Source organism: Sphaerodactylus townsendi, linkage group LG03 (genome assembly GCF_021028975.2).
Source record: "Sphaerodactylus townsendi isolate TG3544 linkage group LG03, MPM_Stown_v2.3, whole genome shotgun sequence".
Lineage (NCBI taxonomy): Eukaryota > Metazoa > Chordata > Lepidosauria > Squamata > Sphaerodactylidae > Sphaerodactylus > Sphaerodactylus townsendi.
The window spans coordinates 121,365,403-121,389,070 of record NC_059427.1 but is presented as its reverse complement, the minus strand read 5'-3'; the positions used below and the strand labels follow the sequence as shown (position 1 = coordinate 121,389,070).

General features: G+C 41.3%; 2 protein-coding genes across 3 annotated transcripts in view; one reads left to right on the top strand and one right to left on the bottom strand.

The window, feature by feature from the left end:
* GGA3 (golgi associated, gamma adaptin ear containing, ARF binding protein 3) overlaps positions 1-13,238 on the bottom strand; it is a 38,632-nt gene extending 25,394 nt beyond the window's left edge. For both annotated transcript variants that reach the window (XM_048488256.1, XM_048488257.1), the window contains exon 1: positions 13,164-13,238. In XM_048488256.1, the coding sequence (XP_048344213.1) occupies positions 13,164-13,203 (40 nt within the window). In that variant the 5' untranslated portion in view covers positions 13,204-13,238. The remainder of the gene's footprint in view (positions 1-13,163) is intronic.
* Positions 13,239-16,063: 2,825 nt separating this feature from the next.
* MRPS7 (mitochondrial ribosomal protein S7) lies at positions 16,064-21,958 on the top strand. The gene is made up of 5 exons (XM_048492170.1): positions 16,064-16,194; positions 18,880-19,071; positions 19,469-19,532; positions 20,331-20,498; positions 21,384-21,958. Exons 1-5 carry the CDS (start codon positions 16,118-16,120, stop codon positions 21,603-21,605), a joined length of 723 nt encoding a protein of 240 aa, XP_048348127.1. The 5' UTR covers positions 16,064-16,117; the 3' UTR covers positions 21,606-21,958.
* Positions 21,959-23,668: the final 1,710 nt, after the last annotated feature.

Below are 23,668 nucleotides of genomic sequence, written 5' to 3'. Positions count from 1 at the left end.
TCATTATTATTATTATTATAACTCATTATTATGCTGTGCAGAATCGACCAAAGAAACCAATCAATCTGTAAAGTGCCACAGTCTACTCCTCTAGACTCTTTTTGCTGTCTGGCTTTTGGATTATGAAAGCATTCTTGGCATTTGAGAATCAGGTAGATCTTAAATCTTTGGGATTTCTATGCCTTGTTCTTATAATACAATACTTCAGAATATCTTTCCACATCAGTTCACCTTCCAAGGAATACCTATGTGTCTGCCATGAAAGGCCTGCATACTGCAGGGTATTCAAGGGGCATATTCTCAGCCCATATGTAGCATAGCTCAGGACTTGTATGCTTAACTGTTGCCCCCTTAAACTGGGATTGAGTCCTGTATTCATTTGTAGCTGCAGATAACAAGAGAAGATTAATAACCCTCAACAAGTTATCTTTCAGGGAAGCTGTCCAGTATTACTGATTTTCTCACTATGAAGGCCCTGATAAGTTTTGGGGAAAATCCTAACATTCTCTTGAACATAGATTATATTCTTGTTTTATACCTGGCACTGTTGCACTCACTGGAGTTTTATTTCTCAATGTTTTCTTTTTTATTTCTCAATGAAAACATGAATCAAACTTGATTATCTCAAGGCCTGCCTTTCATAAATTTTATTTCTCAATGAAAACATGAATCAAACTTGATTATCTCAAGGCCTGCCTTTCATAAATTTTGCAAGTGGCAATTGTAGAGAACACAAAGTACCAACAAAGATTTGTGATTCACTTGTTCTGCTCAGATCAGCACAGATGATTAAATCTGCTTTTTACAGAATTGATCAGGAACGTGAGAGAATGAAAAATTGTCCATTCTTGGGGCATAGCAATAAATGTCTGGATTATATTACAAAAACAGCAAATGGAATCAAGTTGACTGTTACAGGAACGAAGAAAGGACAAGGAAAGGAAAAATCTTACCAGACAAACTAAAATACAAATTGTCTGAATAACTTAATTTGGTGAATACATTGACAAAGAACTGGATGGTGCAGCCCAGCATGATTTATTTTATTTTATTGGCATCCTCAGAGTCTACTGATGTATTTCTGATTTGCAAAGCAAGGTTGTTTGCCTAGAATCAAGGAGACCTGGGTTCAAATCCCTACTCATAGAATCATAGAGTTGGAAGCGACCCCAAGGGCCATCAAGTCCAACCCGCTGCAATGCAGGAACACACAATCAAACACTCCTGTCAGATGGCCATCCAGCCTCTCTTTAAAAACCTAAAAAGGAGACTCCACCACACTCCGAGGTAGTGCATTCCACTGTCAAACAGGCCTTATTTTTTAGAATTGAGAATTAAACAGATACTTGGCCAGATACTATTTCTCAGTCTAATATACCTCAAATACATAAAACAGGAATGAGGGAAGCACATTTGTCACTTTGAGCTCCTGGAGAAAGGCTGAGCTAATTCTTTTTAAATAAATAAAAAATACTCAGCATCTTCTAGCATTTAAGGCACAATTAATCTAAATCAACTAATTTTGAATCACACTCTTCTTAAGAACTGGCATGCTGATGAAGCATTTAGCAGGTTTGAAGTGGACTGTTAGAAAATAATAAGTATTCCACCAGTAAACTGCTATCTACTTTCTACCTCTAGAACAGGGGTAGGGAACCTGTGGCTCTCCAGATGTTCAGGAACTACAATTCCCATCAGCCTCTGTCAGCATGGCCAATTGGCCATGCTGGTAGGGGCTGATGGGAATTGTAGTTCCTGAACATCTGGAGAGCCGCAGGTATCTCTACCCCTGCCTAGAAACTTCAGAAGAATCTCTAAAGAATTTCAGTGATAGGTAAATGGGAGATTCTGAGAGCTTACTCATTTTGTTTTTTTTTTTTTGTATTAGCCCTGCGTTCACACACATACAGACCACATTTGTGATCTTAAAAAGCACTGTTTTAAAAAAACCTGTTTGATTTGTTCACCTGAAAGTGACAAGGAGAGTGCCTACACAACTGTTTTAGTAAGCCCTGATGTAGCCATTGTTCATGAACATACAAATTAAAACTAACATCTCACAGTATAATCCTGGCATCACCTCTGTACATCCTTCTGTGACTCTGTAATATCACAGAGACACTGTTTACAGTTTTCTGACATTAGTGTTCTGCATTCGACCATGTACAACATCAAGTATACTTCACAAAGGTTTCCTACCCTATCGATTTTCTACACCTGTGTCAATCTGGCCTTAGGTCAGGATTTGGAACACAGACTGCTTTGGCCACCTTGATTGATAGCCTCTACCAAAAACTAGATGTGGGAGTGTGACACTGCTAGTTCTGATGGATCTCTCAGTGGTGTTTGATAACGTTGACCATGTTATCCTACTGGTCTGCCTCTTGGAGCTGGGACTAAGGGGCATTGGGTCACAGAGGCTTGAGTCCTATTTGGGAGGCTGGTCCCAGAAGGTGGTGCTGAAGGACCAATGGCTTGTGGGAATCCTCAGGGCTTGAACTTATCTCACATGCTATTTAATCTCTACATGAAGCAACTGGGAGAGGTCCTCAGGAGGTCTGGGTTGTGATGTGAGAATTTGATACCTAACTCTACCTATCTTTTCCATGTAATTCTACAGAAGCTGCTGACCTTCTAAATCAGAGCTTGGAGTCAGTAATGGGTTGCATGAAACTGAACAAGCTGAAACTTTACCCTGACATGACAGATGTGCTCAGGGAACAACTGAAAAGCAGAGTATAGGGACTTGTAGATATCCCCTGCCTTGGTGAGTTGCTTACCGCTTTACACCCCCTTGGTATGTCAGGGTTTGTAGCTTGGGAGTGCTGTTCAACACAGCGATGCACCTAAGAAAAAATCGGGGGCTGCGGTAGTAAGAACATGTGTCTCACTTGAGTTCGGCTGTTGCCCCATTCACGGCTCTCTCTTTCTAACCTAAGCACAATTACCCATGCCTTACGCCAGTTCCATATCTAGACTGCAGTACGTTAGTCAGGAATGCCGCGGGAACAGATGGCGGCTTCAGAAGAGTTGCAGAATGCTGCAACTAAACAGCTAGTTGGGGCCAGTTACTGGGTTCATGTGACCCCAATATTTCAGCAATTACACTGGCTTCTGATTCACTCCCAAGCCTAACTCAAGGTGTTGGCTTTGACCTTTAAAACTCTTCATGGCTTTGAACTGACATATCTGAAAGACCATCTTAGAAACATAGAGCTAGAAGGGATCTCAAGGGTCATCTAATCCAACATCCTGCATAACACAGGAAATACACAAATAACTCCTGTGCTTCCCTGTAGACCCACAGACCTATTCCCCACATATTCATACCCCAGCTACTAATACCGCAGGGTATCTTGACTATCCCCATCAAGTAAAGCTTCATTCTGGGTAAGATTTTACAAGTCAAGAATTTTTCAGTGATAACGATCCCATGATGATTATGGAACAACTTCCCCAGGGAGATATGCCTGGACCCCTCACTCTCAGTTTTCATGAGGCAGCTGAAGACAGTTTTATTCATGACAGTATTCCATAAATTTCATTTTTATTGCCTATAAATAGTTTAAAGTTATTGACTTTGATGTATTTTATTGAGTTTGAGTGTTGTTTAAATTGTAAGTTGCCTTGATTTCTATAAGGTAGAAAGGCAAATAATAATACATTTTGGATGTAAATAAATTCAATATTCTGAAATCTTGGTCCTGTTTCTTCATTACCTCATTTGTTTCCTCCCCGCAACCCGCATTTAGAAGACAGGTTAGTAACATTAATAAGCTGCCACTGAGGTAGCCCCATCTTTATTTTCAAAACTTTGCTACTAATTTTCAATTAGTACGCCTCAAGTATGCAAACGAATCATTACTAAAGCTATGACATCAATATTAAACATTCACAAATCAATCAGCAGCAGTAGAAGAGAATTATACTCAGAGGACCTGGCCCATTTACATGCTTGCCATGAGAGAAGTGATACACTGCCAAAAAAAGAAAGAAAAAGAAAGAGAAGCCCAAGGCAGCTACAATTTTCTTCCTAGTTCTTCTGATCCAACCCCTGGGAGATATCCTTCCCATCCACTTACACAAACACAGATCAGGAAAACTATTTTACGAAATCTTGTTCTCTGAAGTACAAGTGAGAATCCAAGATCAAACCTCACTTACTCATATTTATTATATTTTCAAACATACCGTGGTGTATATTTAACAAGTATTTTTAAAAGTCAAGATTCTCATCAAAACAATCCATAATTCCACTTCTATATATGATTTAAATGTACATCTATTTTATTATGTAGCATAAATTATCCTGCAGTATTCCATGAGAAATGTCAAAGATTTATGCCGGGTGATGGAACCCTGCCCCAACTGGGTATACTATCTTTCAAAGTTTCTTATCTTTGCAGACTTGAAGATTAGAAGCCTGTTTTAAAAAAAGAGAGAGATTTTCAAAATACCCAATTCTGTACTGACTTTCCAACTTAGCCTCATTTCGACACAGTCATCACAATGTAGCCTGATGTAAACTATGCTCCTACCTGTCAAATTACTTTGAATATCCTATAGGCAATGTGGAAAAAACAAATTGTATCCAATATTTATCACTCCTAGAGGAGAAAATGATAATAGCGAACATCTTGATATGGGATAAATCTTGAGCAAAGTGTTTGTCAATGGAGCCAACCCTTTCATTTCAATCTGGTTTCAGGCCTGGTTCGAGTGATCCATTCAAATCTGGTTTCAGGAAGGCCTGGTTCTGTGAAACTTCAAAACTCGAGCCTTGATACCATGGTGGATGGCATTCAGTGGGAGAGATGGACCCAGGGAGGAATGCAACCTGGTTTTATTCTCCTGGACCTCTTGGTAGCTTTTGGATGTCATCAATCATGGTATCATTTTGGATTACCTTTGAGATTGGAAGAAACTGTCGCTTTGGTGGCTCCAGTCCTCTCTTGAGGGGTAGATTTCAGATTGTAGTTCTGGATGACTGCTGCTGCTTTGACCCTTGACCTTTGTACAATAGGGTTCCCCAAGGTTCCATCTTGTTCCACATGTTTTTTTGCAGCATCTATGGGTAAAGCTCACTGGGAGAAGTCATCTGGATATGTGGGCTGAGCTGCCATCAATACATACAAATGACACTCAGCTCTAACTTGTGCTATAAGCAAACTCCCAGAGGCTGTGGAAAATGTGAAAGAGGTGCTTAGGGAAAAAATTCAGTGAATGGATGAGGCCTCATAAAGGTGAAACTTAATCCCAACAAACCAGAGGTGCTTCTGGTAGGGGAAAGGTCTGAATCAGAAAAATGGGTTTATCTCCTGTTGTTGATAGAGGTTGCACTCTCTCTAAAAGGTATAGAGTTGAATCTTGGAGGTGTTCCTGGACCTGGAGGCCTCCTGTTGGACAAACAAGTGGCAGTGGTGGTGGTCACCAGTTTTGACTACTGAGCCAGCTGCAGTCGCTTCCTGGGCGAATAAGGTCTTGCCACTCTGGTGCATGCCCCAAGGTAACATCTAGGGTTATATTGGTATAGTATTAACAGCTATGAGGGGCTGCTCTAGAAGGGCTTTCCAGAAAGCTAAGACATTTGGTACAGAATACTGCAGTCAGAGGCTGACTGGGAATGGGGAGTTGTAGGAACCTTTATCACTCCAGTCTTGTCCCACCTGCACTGGCTTCTAAGTTTGCTCCCCAGGCTCAATTGAGCAGGTACTGGAATTGACCTTTAAAGTCCTACCAATTTGATCTGGGCAGGAGTGAATTAAAAAAATCAAATTAAAACAATCAGCATGTTTGGGGTTTAAATCAGATTTTTAAATTGGATTTTTTTAAATAGACAACTTTTAAAAGGAAATATCTTTCTATAGTTTTATTTTTAAGATATAATATAATTGAAAAGTTATTCATCAAGTGAAATAAGGGACAGTTTTACCTAATTACCTATTGTTTCTATTTCTACCTAGAGAGAACATTATAAGCAAATGTTTGTTTTGTAAGGCTTTGCAAAACTATTAAATTTGTAACTACCCAGAGATAACATGCTTCTTCTTTCACTGCAAAAGTGTTATAAAAAACATACAGAGCTGAGAAAAGACCTTAGACCCATTGTCTCATTTTAAAATCTATGTACACAGAATCAACCCCTTAAGTCTTAAGTGCTAAGTTTATGGCTTTGCACAAGGAGCTCTTAAAAAACAAAACTGAACAGAATTAAATTATAAAATAATTCCAAACTGCCTGGGAATTAGAATTCCACAAGCATTTTAAAAGAATGAGACAAATTGCTGTTTTCAGCTCACGTTTTAAAAGTGAAAAAATATTGTCAATATCCATTGATAGGGGATGAAATCTTAAGTGCAGGAAAAGAAGAGTTAGCTGGGACTTTACTTTCAAGACATCATTAGAAGAGTTAAGCTATGAAAATGGATATGACTGATGGATATCCAGGAATCATCCAGCAGTACATGCCAGCTATAATAAACAATTCAAGACATATATATTTGCTGCTGATGTCTTAAAGAAAGTCAGGGCAATGTAAACTAGTGCAAGTCCACTTATTATTAAGCATTTGGATTTCAGGACTGTTGAAGTAATGATTGGTACCACTTTTAACGGCAGTAGCTCACTTCCCTTGGATTTAATTCATTCCAAGCTGAGAAATTTGTTTGGGAGCTGATAGCGGAAATCTTGTTTCTTCTTTCCAAGATAATGGACATAAATTAGGGAAAATGAGGTTGAGTAAAGGATGCGCGATGTCTTGAAATTTTTTCTTGTGCATGCCTGGCTGTTGATGTAAAGTTTTAAAAGATATTTTGCTTCTAAATCCACATCAGTTAACAAATATGGATGTTTAAGCAAATTCAAGGATTACATACATCTATAATGGCGGTGAACAGTTTTGCGAAGCAAACTTCATTTTAAAAAATTGTTATTCGATGGCAATGATTATTTACACTTATTTAACCATTAAGTATAGCAGAAAGCTGTCCTCAAATATGAATGATTACAACCTATTAAACTGGTGATAGTTCGCGTATTTTGCAATACCCCTCACAATTAGCAATCAATGTGATACCTAATAATAAGAATAAATCAGTAATTTTTTGATACAACTGTAAAACTAATCTTGAGAATTTATTTTTCTAAAAAAATGAACCCTTCTGGTTGAAAATGTTAAAAGTTTATACCAGGAAGAATGAGTCTCTTAGATTTAAAAAAAATCATGATTTAAATCAAATCTACCATTAACAGAAATATGCTAAAGAAAGACTGTGCTGGCGGCTTGTAACACTTGTCGAACATGTTGTATCCTACCTGGCAAATTCTGGCTTACTTTTGACATTTCTATGCAAAAATTACGCTGGGCCCTGTAGTTGGAGGCTACAGGTAAGGTTGGAACCAACCAGTTTTCACCACTTCTCTAGAAATTGGTTACTAATATTCTCTGAGTGCCGAGAAGGAGTTAAGCTAGAGCAACGGCTCCTTGGCCAATAGGGACTGGAGGTGTGTATCAGGCGGGCGCCACTGTTTTGAATCCACCACCATTGGAACTTGTTATTAAAATTTTGGGATCCTACCACTGAGTATAGAGAAATATTGAAGGAAACAGTGCTTCGAAGCAGTAAGTAGATCCCAGGTCATGGTTTTAAAGGTATCGCGCATTGAACTTCTTAGGTGAACTTGCAGAAACAGATTGGCAGCCAATGTAACTGTTTCAAAATGTGAGCAGGAGACATGTTCCCAGTGGCTAGCTCCTAATTGAACAAGTTAGGGTTGCTGCCTGGAAGTCTGGACCGGGGTTTGTGAAGTTTCTTTGGTTTTTTTTCTTCAAGGGCAGCCCTGTGCACAGAATTACTTTTTTACTGCAAATTTCAAACCATGGAGGTTATTGAAACATGGATCAATGTGGCCAGATGAGCTGGAATCTAGGTAACAAGAAGTTATGCAAATCAGATGCAGCAACTAGAAGCTGGGCACTCCTAGTCACCAACCTGCTTTACCAGCACCCCAAGCTCTTTTCACCTGCTCTCAATAATTTGAATGAAACTGGAACTAGATCTTGGAGTGCAAAGGGGGGTCCTGCTTTGTGAACACCATTCAGAAGATGGATTCGCTCTGGAATGAAGCGACTTAGCTCTTTGGTTAATCAAAACTTACCCAGGTCTGCAATGTACATGTGTGAATTAAGCCTATTTAACTTTTAAAAGTACTACAGTTGTGGGGATAGAACTATCTGAAGAAATTCAGGCTCACAAACAGAGCCTCTCAGTCGAATGAAGCTTTCACAACATCCTAATAACTGCCTTGTCTAAAGGGACCACAGTTAATTCACAGTTTCACAGGATCAATAGACTCAGTGCTTGTATTCCCCCTCACTCCCAGAAATAAAAAAAATAAACAGAGTGAAATCCTCCAGGTCAAGGGTTCTGTGTGTTCCCTGTGATATTGGGGTGGGGAAGCCCTAAATACATACACCTTGCTTCCACAGAATGTAGTTCTCACAACCAGGGTTCCTCAACATGGTGTCCACAGGCTTTTTTCTAGACACTAAAAGAGAACTTAAGGGGGGTGAGAAATGGTGTGGGACGGAATTGTGCTGAATGCTTGTGAGCATCACTTCCAGGGAATACTGGGAGAGCTTTCATGTGGGACACTCTAGCATTTCCTAAAAAATGCTATGGTTTTATGGATAGCTGGCTTGTAAATCCCTGTAGCGAGCCTTCATGATGTTACTTATGGTTTTCACCAGAAGTGATATCAAGCCCTAGCCCTGATTTCATTTGAAACCTCAAGGCTCAGATTTTTTTTTCATCAAGAGATAGCAGTCCAGAAAGCAGTACTGCTGTTGAATTCATGTGACTGTTGTATTCCAATGCAATAACATCATTGTTTTGACAAAATTTTCTTTTTTAAAAAAATGGTCATATGTAGTAACTGTCCTTGAAGTAACATCTTAGAGGCATTTTACGATGGTAAAGCTGCCAAAGGACTATGTACCAGGAAGATTCTTGTTAAACTCTCACATCTGCCACGAATCCACTTAGGCAAGCTATTTCTCTCAGTCCCAGTTGGTCATATGCAATGTGAAATACCAACAACCTGCTTTACAAGATGACTATTACAGCACTCGGAACACATCATAGGATGGTCTGTGCAACATAGTAGATATAATGTCCTGATAGCTATAATCCTCAATTTAACAATTTTAGTGTCTTCTTATACCTATCCTCCTTTATGTTTTCACCCTTTTTAGTGCTTATGCTTACTACTTTAATATGTTTTCTTTTGTGTACTATCAATTCAATTTATTATTGTGTACTATCAATTCAATTCAATTTATCTTATATGAGTCTATGACAGTAATAAAGATTTAGTTGACTGACTGGTGCCATGTATACAAAGCATGGTAAAAGAAAAAAATTGTGTGATATTTATTTTAGCAAAAACAATTTTTGTCCTTATAATATAAAACATTAACTGTAGAGCCTTCTAGAGTCTAAATAAACTGAACAGTACCTCAGAACATTGTTCATCCTGAAAATCTACAAATGCAAATACCATATATACTCATGTATAAGTTAAATTTTCGTACATTTTTAATGCTTTGAAGAAACCCTCGACTTATATCTTGGGTCATTAAAATTTTTTGTGTGTTTTACTTTGCACTGCCCGTGGCAGGGGCGCAGTTTGTATGATAGCGGCACTACAATTTCAGGGTACCCTCAGAAGACTCTCCTGATGATACCAGCCAAGTTTGGTAAAGTTTGGTTCAGGGGGTCCAAAGTTATGGACCCCCAAAGGAGGTGCCCCCATTCCCCATTGTTTTCAATGGGAGCTATTAGTAGATGGGGCTACCCTTTTGAGGGTCCATAACTTTGGACCCTCTGAGCCAAACTTCACCAAACCTGGCTGGTCTCATCAGGAGAGTCTCTTTATGATACCAGCCAGGTTTGGTGAAGTTTGGGTCAGGGGATCCAAAGTTATTGACCCCCCAAAGGGGATGACCCATCTCCCATTGTTTACAATGGAAGCTAATAGTAGATTTTTCATTTCTGATAATATCCCTCTTAAAATCTAAGTTGGGTTACATTTGGACATACAGATGATAATGAGGAATCCAGTTTTGAAGGATTTTAACTCTTGTGTTTTAGCTTGGTTGCTGGTTGAGCTGAGGTTTTTGTACTTTTAAAGTTATTGTTGATACCATATTGTTCTTGTTGACCCCCTTTTCCACTTACAGAGCCAGTTTACTGTTTTTCTTTGAAATAAATATTCAAAAACATTTAACCTACTGATGCCTCAATTGATGCTGCATTTCCCACCCTCGACTTATACGCGAGTCAATAAGTTTTCCCAGTTTTTTTGTGGTAAAATTAGGTGCCTCGACTTATATGAGGGTCGACTTATACACGAGTATATACCAGGGGTAGGGAACCTGCGGCTCTCCAGATGTTCAGGAACTACAATTCCCATCAGCCTCTGTCAGCATGGCCAATTGGCCATGCTGGTAAACTAAGGAGTATGAAGTTCCTAATTTATCTGAAAACTGCAAAATTCTCTACCCCTCTCTGACAAACTAAGAGGAGTTCTTTTTAGCAAGGAAACCAGTGGTTTATAATGCAATTCTAAGCAGAGTTATCATCTCATAAGACCACTGTATAACTGCATTTAGGATTGCACAGTTGGAGAAAGTAGACAACGCAGAATTTAATGACCTTCCTCCTTTAGAAATGAATTACGAGTTAATGAAGCCAGACTTCAGATTGTCTGTATCTACTACAACTGCAGCTTTGGATTTCTGCTTAGATATCTCAGTCTCCATTCAACGCTCATTTAAATGCACAATAGTCTGCTGAGTCTGTAGTGGAGAAGGAGCTAATTTTGTTGCATCAGATAAAGGCCTACCTTCTATCTGCTTTATCTTACTTTGGTATGTCTTTATCTAGAAGCACTTAGGAAATATAGATTGCTTGGACTCTGAAAAGGGAGGGTGGGCACAAAACGAAAGAGACGAAAGAATCAGGCAGATAGCAGAGAGAAAACAATCATCAATTGGGTGGATGAAGAAACTCAGGAAACACAGGGATAGGTCCCATTCAGTTATTTCTCAGTCTTTCAGGAAACCACAACATTTCCCCACACAAACTTAATTGCAGGACTGGGGAAGGATAAACAGGCCAGGAAACAATCAAGAACAAGATAATGTATTGTCGAAAGCTTTCATGGCCGATTCAACTGGTTCTGGTGGGTTTTCTGGGCTGTGTGGCCGTGTCTGGTGGATTTTGTTCCTAACGTTTCGCCTGAATCTGTGGCTGGCATCTTCAGAGGTGTATCACAGAGAAAAGTCTGTTTCTGACTTTTGAAACAGACTTTGTGATACACCTCTGAAGATGCCAGCCACAGATGCAGGCAAAACATTAGGAACAAAATCCACCAGACCACGGCCACACAGCCCAGAAAAACAAGATAAGTTCACTAAGACATCATATTATACTGTGAAGGAGCCTGTCAGGAACAGCTTACTTTAACAAAAAGGATACTGGGGAAAGACTGTAAAGATACCATATATGAGCCCCATATATAAGCCTGGGTGGACATTATGGTCTTCCTACTAGGGTCTGCCTTCTGTTCTGGCACGAGTTTAGAACAGCTACAGCTCAAGGGATTTTTTTTTAGTAGCACCTCCATCTCTGCAGAGCAGGTTGCCAAATGGTGCAAGTACCGTATATTCTTGTTTGTAATTTAGAAGCAATGTGAGGCAGAGCTATTAAGAAGCATGTTGGACTGAATGGTATTATCTTAGTGGTTTTAGAATGTTGGTTTTTCTCTTATCCATTGTATATTGGTGTTTTTTAAATATATAAATCATTTCAAGCTTATTCAGGAAAATTGGTTTATAAATATATGCACAGTCCACACCACCCTTTTAAAATATAACAACCTGCCAGATCCAGGAGGCACACTCCACTTGCACAGGAAATGCCTGAACTGCTCATACTAATTAGGAAATATTTTAATGACATTTCGGTGAAGTGTAAAGGAAGTAGAAGGAGAATGATCATGGCCACAAACATTGTAAGGGAATATACATACAGCACACATCAGTTCATAGAAGAATGTCCCAAAAGTTCTTGAATATGATGTAAACAAGTTTTATTATCTTCTACCAGAGAGGTAGAAGGCTGAGAAAACAAGGAGTGCGCCTAAATGCACTAAATGAGTTCCAAAGCTGGGTGGCATGTGAACACCAATACTTCCAGATCACACTTCATACCATCCTACTCCAGATTTTGTATAAAGGAGACAGGGGGCAGAGTTGAGGGAAGCTCAAATATTGAATAACCCCTGTCTTCTCCCCTTCCTTAGTTATTCTTAGAAAGGGGCACATGTCTGTATGTAGCATAAATCGGAGAACGCTGTAAGCTGCTTTGGGTCTCTTTGGAGGGAAATGATGGGGGTATAAATGAAGTAAAATTAAAATATACCCACACATGCATATGGTCAATTGAAGGCAACAGAGGAACTGAGAGACTCGTTTTGGGAACATAAGGAAAAAGACCCTCTGGTATGGACTAAAGAAAGGGGAAGTAGGACACTATGAGTCATGATCTGTGGGTCACGGGTGAACAGCAGAAATGCTGTGGGCAGAAAATGTGGGTACTCAGGGTAAGTCATCACTGCAAGACAAAAAAAAAAAACCTTGACAAAGATCAGGAGCAGGGATGGGCAGAGGCCGGTGACACAGTCACAGGCAGGGGGGTCCCAAGGTGAGCAGCACCTTTAACTTGCCCCCAGGCAAAAGAAGCCTGTGTTTCTGTCGTCCAGTCCAGCTTTGCAGGAGGGATGCGAAAAACCTGCATCTGTCGACATGTTCTCACCTAGCTAAGGCACAATCTTCCTTTGCATGAGATCACACAGCCTCTCTACCCATGGCCGACGTGCCTCGCCATCTCTCCCCTGCCCCGACCCATCTCCAGACCTTCCTCGGGACTGCCGTAGCCCCATTCACACTCCCTACAGCCCGCGGACCACAGCCCCAGACTCCCCGTCCCGGGGGCTTCCTGGACCTCCCTCCCGCCCTTGCGTCCTTCCCCCAAACCGAGGGGGAAGCCGAGCCGCCACCCCCTCACTGGGCGGAAGGGGAGAGGACGGGGGTTACTCACTCAGCCAGGACTCCAGGCTTTCCCCTTCCGCCTCCGCCATGTTGCCGGCCGACCTCGAGACTCCGCCCCCTGACCGGCGACGCCACAGCCGAGCTGGGCAGAGCCAGCCCAGTAGAGTTCGGGAGGAGGTGGAGAAGCTCCCATAGGTTTTACCTCACCCTTTGCCCAAGAGTTCGGCCCTCCCTGTTGTAATCTCTGGACATATTGAGCAAAAGCAAGACAGCCAAGGAATTTCATAGCTAAGTGGAGAACTGAGTTGGGGTCCCTCTGTGTTAACACTCCCACTACTACACTCCAAGTAATATCAAAAGACCTTCAAACGTAATAGCTTTTTTCTGTTTGAAGCAACCTCTTCATTTGTTGCTCAAGCAAGATGTTCCTGGAGTAGTAGAGGCGTAGACTATGATCTCTTAACATTTCCATACATAGAATTGCTGGGACTTGAGAAAGGGAAAAGGCGGATCTACACAGATCCCCATGGATCCTCCACTATTTAATGGAGAACTCCCCCAGAACAGTATCAAATCACATGTGGAAGTCAGGACTATAAAAAGTGGACACAACACTTCGTGGCACAGCAGCAGCATGAAAACACGGATCCTCATGAATTCATGATTTTTGGAATGAAACAAAACCACCATGTTAATGTGTAGAATATGCCTAAGGCCCCTTCTGCACATGCAGAATAATGCACTTTCAATCCACGTTCAATGCACTTTGCAGCTGTTCGAAATAGCAAAATCCACTTGTAAACAATAAGTGGATTGAAAGTGCATTATTCTGCATGTGCAGAAGGGGCCTTAGTCTATAGGCAAAACCAAAACAATCACACATCCCATGCTTCCCATCCATGGTGGCACAAAAATGGTTGAAAAGCACAGATCCTCATGACGTCTGCACTGTCACTGCCAAATCACCATCACATCACAGTTCATGTCCCTAGCCACAGATCTGAGCAAAACAATCACTCATCCAGTGATTTGTGGTGCCACAAGCTCTGGCCATGGATAATAAATGGTGGATGGATAATGAATAAGGGGAGACCCAGAAAGTTTTGGATGTGTGATGTTTGTGGTGCAAACTGTGGCGGTAGACATATGTGCTTTGATAGTGAGTGTGGGGTGACCCACTTCAAAAGCCCTGAGGCCCATATGCATCCATGCTTCAGAACCATGTCTGCGCTGGGGGGCTAGCCCATGGTGCCACAGATGTGTGTTGTTGTGGTGCACCGTGCAATCTGTGGTTATGGACATGATATGTGGGCTGATGGTAAATTTGGGGCAACATACTGCTAACACTCTGAGAATCCATGAAGAACAGGGCTTCAAAACCATGTCTTTGCACTGTGGCAGTACTGCAAAGCAATGGATGCTTGATCTTTGTGGTGCAAGCTGTATCCATAGATTTAACATGTGAATTGATGCTGTCATTAGGGTGACCCAATGCAAAAGCAATCCATGAGGATCCATGCTTTGCAACCACGTTTTTGCATCACTGCAAAACCACAGTACAAAATAGGAGATCTATTGTGACTATTGTGCTGAAATTTGTGGTTGAGCTGTGATATGATGGTGATTTTGGGGTGACCTAGTGCAAAAAGCATGAGGATTTGTGCCACTGGGCCCCACGGTGCATTGGATGCATGATTTTTGTGGTACGTCCTATAGACTAAGACATGCTGTACATGGTGGTTTCATTCCAGTGTAAAAATTGTATGAATTTATGAGGATCTGTTCAAAATCACCTGGATTTAACCAGTCCCCACAGTTTTCTATAAGAACAGTGGTATGGGATCAGACATTTTGATTCAAGTCCTTCAGGTCATGTGCAATTTCTACAATTCAAACCATGATTTGTCTTCTGTGTTTTTCCCCAAGAACTGAGCAGCTTTTGTTACTACATCTCACAAAGTATTCTAGTGTGTTTACTGAAAGTTTAATCTTGCAAGATTATGCATGCTACTTTGGGAACAAGTCTCATTGAATTTCCGATGAATAGGTGTTCACATTTGGTGTTGACATTTTGAAACACTCGCAATAATTGGTTGTGGTGGGTTTTCCAGGCTGTGTGGCCGTGGTCTAGTGGATCTTGTTCCTAACGTTTCACCTGCATCTGTGGCTGGCATCTTCAGAGGTGTATCACAGAGGGAAGTCTGTTACACACTGTGTCCAGAGAGAAGAGAATGTTTGGGGTATATATTGTCCATGTCCCAGGGTGGGGAACCAATCAGTAAGTGTTTGAGTGGAACTTGTTGTGGAACTTACCTGAAATGTTAGGAACAAGATCCACCAGACCATGGCCACACAGCCCGGAAAACCCACCACAACCAGTTGAATTCGGCTGTGAAAGCCTTCGACAATACTCACAATAATGATCCCAGAGAGATAGCTATATTAGTCTGTTGCACAAAAACTGAACAGAAGTCTAGTGGCACCTGAAAAGACTATGTTCTTATGGCATAAACTTTTGTGGACTAAAATTCACTTATTTTGTGCATGAAATTTTATTCTAGAATAACATTTTCTGAGTCTTTATGGGATTTTTCTATTCTGCACAGTAAAATCCAGCTTCAAAGTGCATTGAAAGTGGATTGAAAGTGCATTATTCTGCATGTGCCAAAGAGCCCTGCATATAATTACATCAATAGAAGAGAATTTCGAATAGTTATGTGAGAGAAACTCCAACGACAGAATGACAAACATATATTTTTTTAAAAGGCAAAAGAAGGGATTACTTTCTGATTTTGTAAGATTTCGAACTGGCAAAGAGATATATTTTAAAAACTGGTTTTTTGGTCCCGTCCCCTCCACCCCGCCCGCTCCCATTGATCACTGACACCGTTACACGTAAAAGGCTGCTATGCAGAAGCCAGTTTCTAACGGAGCTTAAAGAAGGCAAAACTGTCAGGCAGGATCTTAGACACCTACTGGTAGGGTCCTGAAGACAGACTCAACATGGCTGCCCCCATGATGGAAAAGCTCCGGGTGAGGGGACAACAGTTATGTGGCTATACCAAGGTTTGGTTACCTGGGTAAGTGAAGTTCTAAAATAAGGGTTTCCAGAATCTGTGCTGATAATATGGGATGCAGAGTCTTTGCTGTACATAATTTCAGTTTATTTGATATAACTCCGTCTGCATAGAGCACACGCACCAAGGCTTCAAAACGTGCCATCTTCATGAAATACAGACCTGACAGTTATAGAAAAAGAACTTGAAAAGGTAAAAGAATCTGTTGCCGCCCCCGCCAAAAACATGCATATTCATCTACCAGCCATATAACCGAACTACCGTATGCCAAAAGCAGCTCAGCAAATTGTGTGTAATGCATTCTGGTCCAGGTGACTCGCAGTGTAGTTTTCCACTCTAAATACATTGAATTTCAATGGCCCCACCTGGAGGTTGGCAACCCCGGCAGCAACTCTGAATGATTGCGGTGCCAGTGGTTCTATGAATGAAGATGTCTGTTAAAACATTCCACTCCCTAATTTATAATGCATGTTTGTGAGAATCAATGGGCAATAAGTTCTTGTGGTGTCAATGTTCCTTCCTATAACCATAAGATGTTCATTTGCGATAACATCTGGTTTGTTTTTGAAGAAAAATGGGGAAAATATTTAAATTGAGATGTTTATATAATTTGGCATGAGGCAAGATGATGGATCTGGATCTGCAGTGTATGTTTGATGTCAGGAAGGGTTAAATAATTTAAATGAATTGTTTATCTCCTGGTACTAAATGGATATAAACTTGATTGATTTTTTTTTACAAGATAACATCTATGCATTTTAGATTAATGTGAAAAACTATCATACTTTTACTTCATTTGGACATCCAAATGTGGATTATAATCCACGCTAAATATGCTTCCATATTTTAACCATACTTTAACCATCTTAAACACAATTTTGAACATCAAATAATCTGATGCTATACATGTATACTCTGGTAACATTGAGACTGAACTATTTGAATATGCTGTAGGTGGGGCTACCTTTGGAATATGCTGTAAGTGGAATATTCTGTAGGTGAGAATTCATCTGCCATTTCTCAGACTGTCTTTGTTCTAACAATGCTCCATTTGAGTCCTGGTTCCTACCTAGTTCTGTCTTCAATGCGCTGGGACCCAAGTGGAGCATCCTAGAATAAGGACGGTCCAGGAAATGGTGGATGAATTCTCAAATTTGATGTCATCTTTATCCTGAAAAGATGTAGCTAAGTGCATGAGGGTAAAACCTCTTGCTTTCATTCCCACTTGAATTCTCCCTTAGCAGTGACAGGATTGGACAGTCACAGGGTGCTGATCGGCCAGGTAATGTGGGATACCTTTCAACATGTTCAGTGAAAGAATGTGGAGAGGATTTCTTGGAAGTTAAAAACCTGTCAGCTGCTTGTATGACCCTTGCCCCTCTTGCCTTTTCAAGTATTCAGAGGAGGAGGAGGAGAGAGAAAAAGTAAATGCTTCCATGAGAGAATGAGTGATTTCTCCTGTCTTGAGGTGGATAGTGTGTGTTCATTCCTAAATAAACCTACATTGAATCCAGAAGATCTGAACAACTATAATCCACTTTCAAATGTACCATTCTTCAGCAAGATCTGAAAGAATTCAGAGTTTTCTGAATGCTGTAGATTGTTTGGATCCATTCCAGTCTGGTTTCAGGCCTAGTTATGGGGCTGGAACAATTAGTTGGATTACATCAGCCAGAAAATGCACAGGAAGGTGGTGCAACTCTTTTAATTCTCCTGGACCTTCTGATGACTTTTGATACCATAGATCATAGTATCCTAGTATCTTTCAGGGTTGGAATTAGGAAACACTGTTCTGTGGTGGTTCTGATCTTAAGGTAAGTTTCAGAGTGTGGCCCTAAGAGGGTTGTTACTCCTCTGGAGTTCTGCAAGTTTCTATCTTGTCCCTCATGCTTTTTGACATTCATGGTGTCTGGAGCCGATCTGCCTAGACATCACTGCCCCAACTCATCTCAAAGATGCCACCATCCCATCTGTTGGCTTGTGTGGCCCTTCTCAGCCCTCAGAAGAACCTAAAGAGGCTAGAGCACTGGTGGGCTGCTGCGGCTGCTGCTGATAGCTCCAACGTTTGCTGGCCCAGCCAACTTCCATTTCACCTGTCCCTGCATGTACACTGACATCAAGCTGGCAGCAGATGGGAAACACTGCTCCACTCTGACCCCAACAATTTAAAGCTCCAGGTGGGTGACGGGTCAAGGGGCCAATCAGAGGCCTGACCATGCCCGTAGGACAGCCCATAGAACAATGGGAGTCTTGGGTAAGGTCCTGCCACATCTTCATCACATTGGTCTTAGTCTCTGGAGCAGCTTGCTCCCTCACCAACATAACATTCCTTCAGATATCTAAACATGGCTATCATGTCACCTCTTAACTTCTCTTCGCCAAACTAAACATACCCAGCTCCCTAAATCTCTCCTCATAGGGGTAGTTGTAGTTGGGCAGTTGTGCCACCATCTGTGTCCAGTGTGCATCACCATATAAACCTGCCTATAGCTTATTGTTGTATACCTTTCGTAAGTTGCCCTGAATGCTCATTAAGTTGAAGGGAAGTACATTAAAATGCATCTATGAAACTGGGTCACAGAACTGGATGCAAGGGTGTAGAATCTGTAGAATTCTATACTTTCACTTCCTGGGGGTTGAACATTTTTTTGTATTAAATTCTTATTCTGTTCCTTGAATCCTTTACAGGCTGACCCAGATCAGGTGGAGCCGATATGATCCCATGTATCTTAAACCAGTAATAAACAAAGAAGCATATCAAAAGCCTCCAGAGCAATTATCAGAAGAGGAAAAGGCTGAACAAGAGCTAAAAACAGTCCGACCCATACAAGCTGCCCCTTCCTGTGTCACCAGTTCTGTGTTCTATGATCCATTGATAAGGTCTGAATCTGGCTATGTATCAGTATATCAGTCTCATTGCTTTTATTGGGAAATCTAGTTAATAATCAATTTGTAACAGATAGCAGCAACTATTAGTTGAAGGATCCAGGAAGTATAATCAGCTGGGTGACCTGAAGTGTCAGGGCTATTTTCCGCTCCCCTCCCCTCCCTTGCATGCCATCCCTCACTCCCTCCCCTCCCCTCCCTATGGTAGTGATTTTAATGCAGGTTAGGAAAACTGAAAGCAGATATGAAGTAACTGGCACTCTTGTCCTGGATCTCCATGCATAATGTTGTGGTTGATCAGTGTAAGGGTAGAGTTTTGCAATAGGGATCTTGTGCCTTGATAACGAAATCAGAAATCTAGGATACTCATGGTTGTACGTTGTTGTTACAGCAAATTTACTAGCATGCTGATGATGGGAGGGAATAAAGTTCTGAGCCGGACCCTCATGAATCAGGTATTTATGAATGGTTTTGTCTCACTGTTGCCAATTTGGCAAAGCAGCAGTATCCCCATTTTAAAAGAGTCATAGGCGGATTCCGCATGAGCCAAAAACAGCGATGTGAAAACGGTGTAAAATGGTTTAAAACGGTGTAAACTGTGTTTTTTGGCCTATGCGGAATCCGCCAAAGAGAGTGCCTACCTTTGCCCTTGTCTTTCTAGTGTGACCATGTTGTGTGTCTGCACTCTTTTCCCCATTCTTTTTATTTTACTGGCTTTGTAATCCAAAATTCTTAATTTTGCAAGCAGAACAAATGGTGTGTAATGTTCCTCATCTATTATGTCTTCCTGCATTGCATGGGATTGGACTTGATGGCCCTTGGGGTCTCTTCCTGCTCTATGATTCTATGCTTGTACATAGGTAGTTGCATATATTTGAAGTCACACATCCAATTGTATACCCCTGCTTTCTGCATTAAATTCTGAGCAAGTTCTGAGGAATTCCCCAGTTTCTCTCTTTTAAAAAAAGACTTTTATGGCCACTGAGATTGTTTTGAAAGTTGAATTCTCTGTCTTGTCTCGCTCCTGTGACATGAATGAATCAGGGTCCAGCTTCCAGTAGCTAGAAAGGAAACTCAACAGTTGGGGACCCTGCATCATCTTATTGAAGAAATTGCACTCTCTGCCTAGAGATACTTGGGAGATGTGTATGGGTAATGCTTTCTTCATTCATGGGGCAGATAAAATGCTGTTGCTTAGAGAATCTTTCAGAGAAGGAGCAGAGGACCCCACTTATCTATTGTTTGCAATTCAGACTTTAGAAGCCATTAAGAGGAAGCAACTCGAGAAGTACTATAAAGCCAATGAGACGGAGAGAGAAAACATTGAGTGCAACCCTTACACTATCTTCCATCAGGCACTGAAAAACTGTGAACCTATTATTGGGTTGGTGAATATGCAGAAAGGTGGTCGATCCTACCAGGTAAGTCATCAGCCTGTTCAAGAGCTGAGACTCTTTCTTTCTTTCTTTCTTTCTTTCTTTCTTTCTTTCTTTCTTTCTTTCTTTCTTTCTTTCTTTCTTTCTTTCTTTCTTTCTTTCTTTCTTTCTTTCTTTCTTTCTTTCTTTCTTTCTTTCTTTCTTTCTTTCTTTCTTTCTTTCTTTCTTTCTTTCTTTCTTTCTTTCTTTCTTTCTTTCTTTCTTTCTCTCTCTCTCTCTCTCTCTCTCTCTCTCTCTCTCACACACACACACACACACACACACACACACACACACACACACACACACACAGACACACACACACACACACACACACACACACACACACACACACACACACACACACACACACACACACACACACACACAAAACACACACACACACACACACACACACACACACACACACACACACAAAACAACCTATTGGGCATTGTGCTTTAAGTTACTTGGAAGATGTATGGAGACCTCTTCAGAGAGCTAAGCCTCTCATTTATGTACAGAAGTAATACTGTACATGCACTTGAGCCATCCTCAGCTTCATCTTTTCGTTCTGAAAACCTTGTGATGCAGCTAAATAAAGGGTTGGCTGAGAAAGGGCAGTGTTCCTCGTTAAGGCTCAGAAGGCAGGGCTATGCCCAGTGTAGTACTGCCTTTGGAAATCTCTGCCCCAGCAGCTTAAGTTCCCAGTCTATGAGTACCTTGGCTCTCCTATTACAGTTCTTGCTCAAAAGAATCCAGTGCTTTGAAGTTCATATCTTGGACAGGGAATAAACACCACCATAAGCATATGCCAGTTGTTTCAAGTTTCTTTTACTCAGATTCAGGGTGTTTTTAATGCAGAGTACGTTTAATCTTTGTCTGCTGCAGGTGCCTACCCCCCTGAGGGACAGCCGGCGGCGCTTTCTGTCTATGAAATGGATGATCACTGAGTGCAGGGAAAACAAACATAGGCGGACGCTCTTGCCTGAAAAACTCTCCAATGAGCTGCTGGCAGCCTTCCACAATGAAGGCCCTGTAATAAAGAAAAAGCACGAACTGCACAAAATGGCAGAGGCTAATCGGGCGTTTGCACACTTTCGTTGGTGGTAGAGAATGCACCATTCTGGCAAACACACTCTAGGATGACGGAGACTTCACTGCAAGGAAGGCAAAGAACATCCAGATACATTTCTTGGCATACCACATGCCTGAGCATGCTTCTCAAATGACTCTTTTCAAATGATGTTTAACAAACCTCAGAGCAAATTACCTTTTGAAATTTCGTATTTTAGGAGTTCCTTTCTTGAATCTTACAAGGTAAAAGTTCTGATTACTCTCATTTCCTAGATGACTTCAAAGATATACAAGCACCTGTTTTCTACTTGCTGTACATTTCATTCTGAATTCTTCGTTAGAAGCAGAGCCAAATTAAGAACTAACTGATAATAAAGATAGAAACCACATTTTGATCTCTCTGATTAATAGTCTCCTTTCCTACATTACTTTTGTTTTTTATTGGTTGCTTGACTGTGATGTATGTGTAAAAGGAACTGAGTGAAATTTGTGACCTTGCCTAAAAGGAACTTGAAGGGAGAAGACTGCAACTAACTTTCTGTCTCAAAGAGAATGATGGGAAAGTTGGTACTCAACCTTCAAATTTATGCCCTTGGTTCCAGATGAGAGCAGGCTTTCTGGATCATGTGTCATGCATGTATATATTTCATCACTTGATTGCTTTACACTTCATGATTGACAGTTGAATGTGGTGGTGTAGTGGTTAAGAGCAGGTGCACTCTAATCTGGGGAACCAGGTTTGATTCCCCGCCCTGCCACAAGCTGTGGAGGCTAATCTGGTGAACCAGACTAGCTTGTGCACTCCAACACATGCCAGCTGGATGACCTTGGGCTAGTCACAGTTCTTTGGAGCTCTCTCAGCCCCACCTACCTCACAGGATATTTGTTGTGGGGCGGGGAGGGGAAGTGAAAGTAGATTGTAAGCCCCTTCGAGTCTCCTACAGGAGAGAAAGGGGGATATAAAACCAAACTCCTCCTCTTCCTAGTATGTGGTACTGTACTTGCAATAAGGTGAACAGAAATTAAAATTCTGTTTGATGTACTATTTGAGGGTTCAACCACCACTTGCTGTTGCAAGCCATCCAGCTGCTGACCACTATGAACTGCACCTGTGGAAAGCTAACACAAGTAGAAGTTCCTCAGCCCCAGCTGCAGCTATGTGTTCATGCAAGATGTATTAGCCGAGAACTAATGTGGCCTGTTGGGTACTGATCTGTGGGGTTAATATGGCATGTCTGCTATGCAATGGCTGGTTAGTGAAGTAATTTCTTAGGTAGGGAGCCCTGTGGCACAAGGTGGTAAGCTGCAGTCCTGCAGATGAAGGTCTGCTCATGACCTCAGTTCGATCCCAGTGGAAATTGGGTTCAGGTAGCCGATTCAAGGTTGACTCAGCCTCCCATTCTTCGGAGGTCAGTAAAGTGAGTACCCAGAGTCCTGGGGGGTAAAGTGTAGATGACTGGGGAAGGTAATGGCATCCTCTAAACCATAGGTGTAAAACTTGCGGCCCTTCAGATGTTATGGACTATGGTTCCCATCATCCCCTGCCAGCATCATGCTGGCAGGGGATGATGGGAACTGTAGTCTATAACATCTGGAGGGCCGCGAGTTTGACACCTATGCTCTAAACAGTCTGCCTAGTAAATGTTGTGATATGACATCACTTCATGGGTCACTAATGACCCTGTGCTTACACAGCCCTTTACCCTTTTACCTAATTTCTTAGTTCAGCTTTGTTATCTGTAAAATGCGGGCAAGCATGACCTGTTGTGTAAACCAGTTTGAGCAAGACAGCAATACACTGGAAGAGTTATATAAATTATCATACTGTATAAATAAATTTCTCTTGCTGAATGTTGTGCCTGCTGCTTCTCTCCAAAGAATGGTCTCTATACAGACTATAAAACAGCCTTGCAAGTAAAGCCACAAAATCTCATAGGTAACTTTTTATTGTTACTCTAGCATGCTGACCTTCGTGGATTTGCTACTGCTTTGTGGGCTAAAAGGAGAGGGGAGAAATCAGCTTAGTCATAGGGAGGAAATGTTTATCATTGGCCAATAATTGTGATCCTGTCACAAGGCCCTCTTTTAATCAGGAGACC

Bases quoted from the DNA above. Each gene is read 5' to 3' on its own strand.
- MRPS7 (XM_048492170.1), top strand. From the start codon at position 16,118: ATGGCTGCCCCCATGATGGAAAAGCTCCGGGTGAGGGGACAACAGTTA. The intron at 19,072-19,468 runs GTCTGAATCTGG...TTGTTGTTACAG, and splicing joins TTCTATGATCCATTGATAAG to CAAATTTACTAGCATGCTGA. The intron at 19,533-20,330 runs GTATTTATGAAT...TTTGCAATTCAG, and splicing joins GCCGGACCCTCATGAATCAG to ACTTTAGAAGCCATTAAGAG.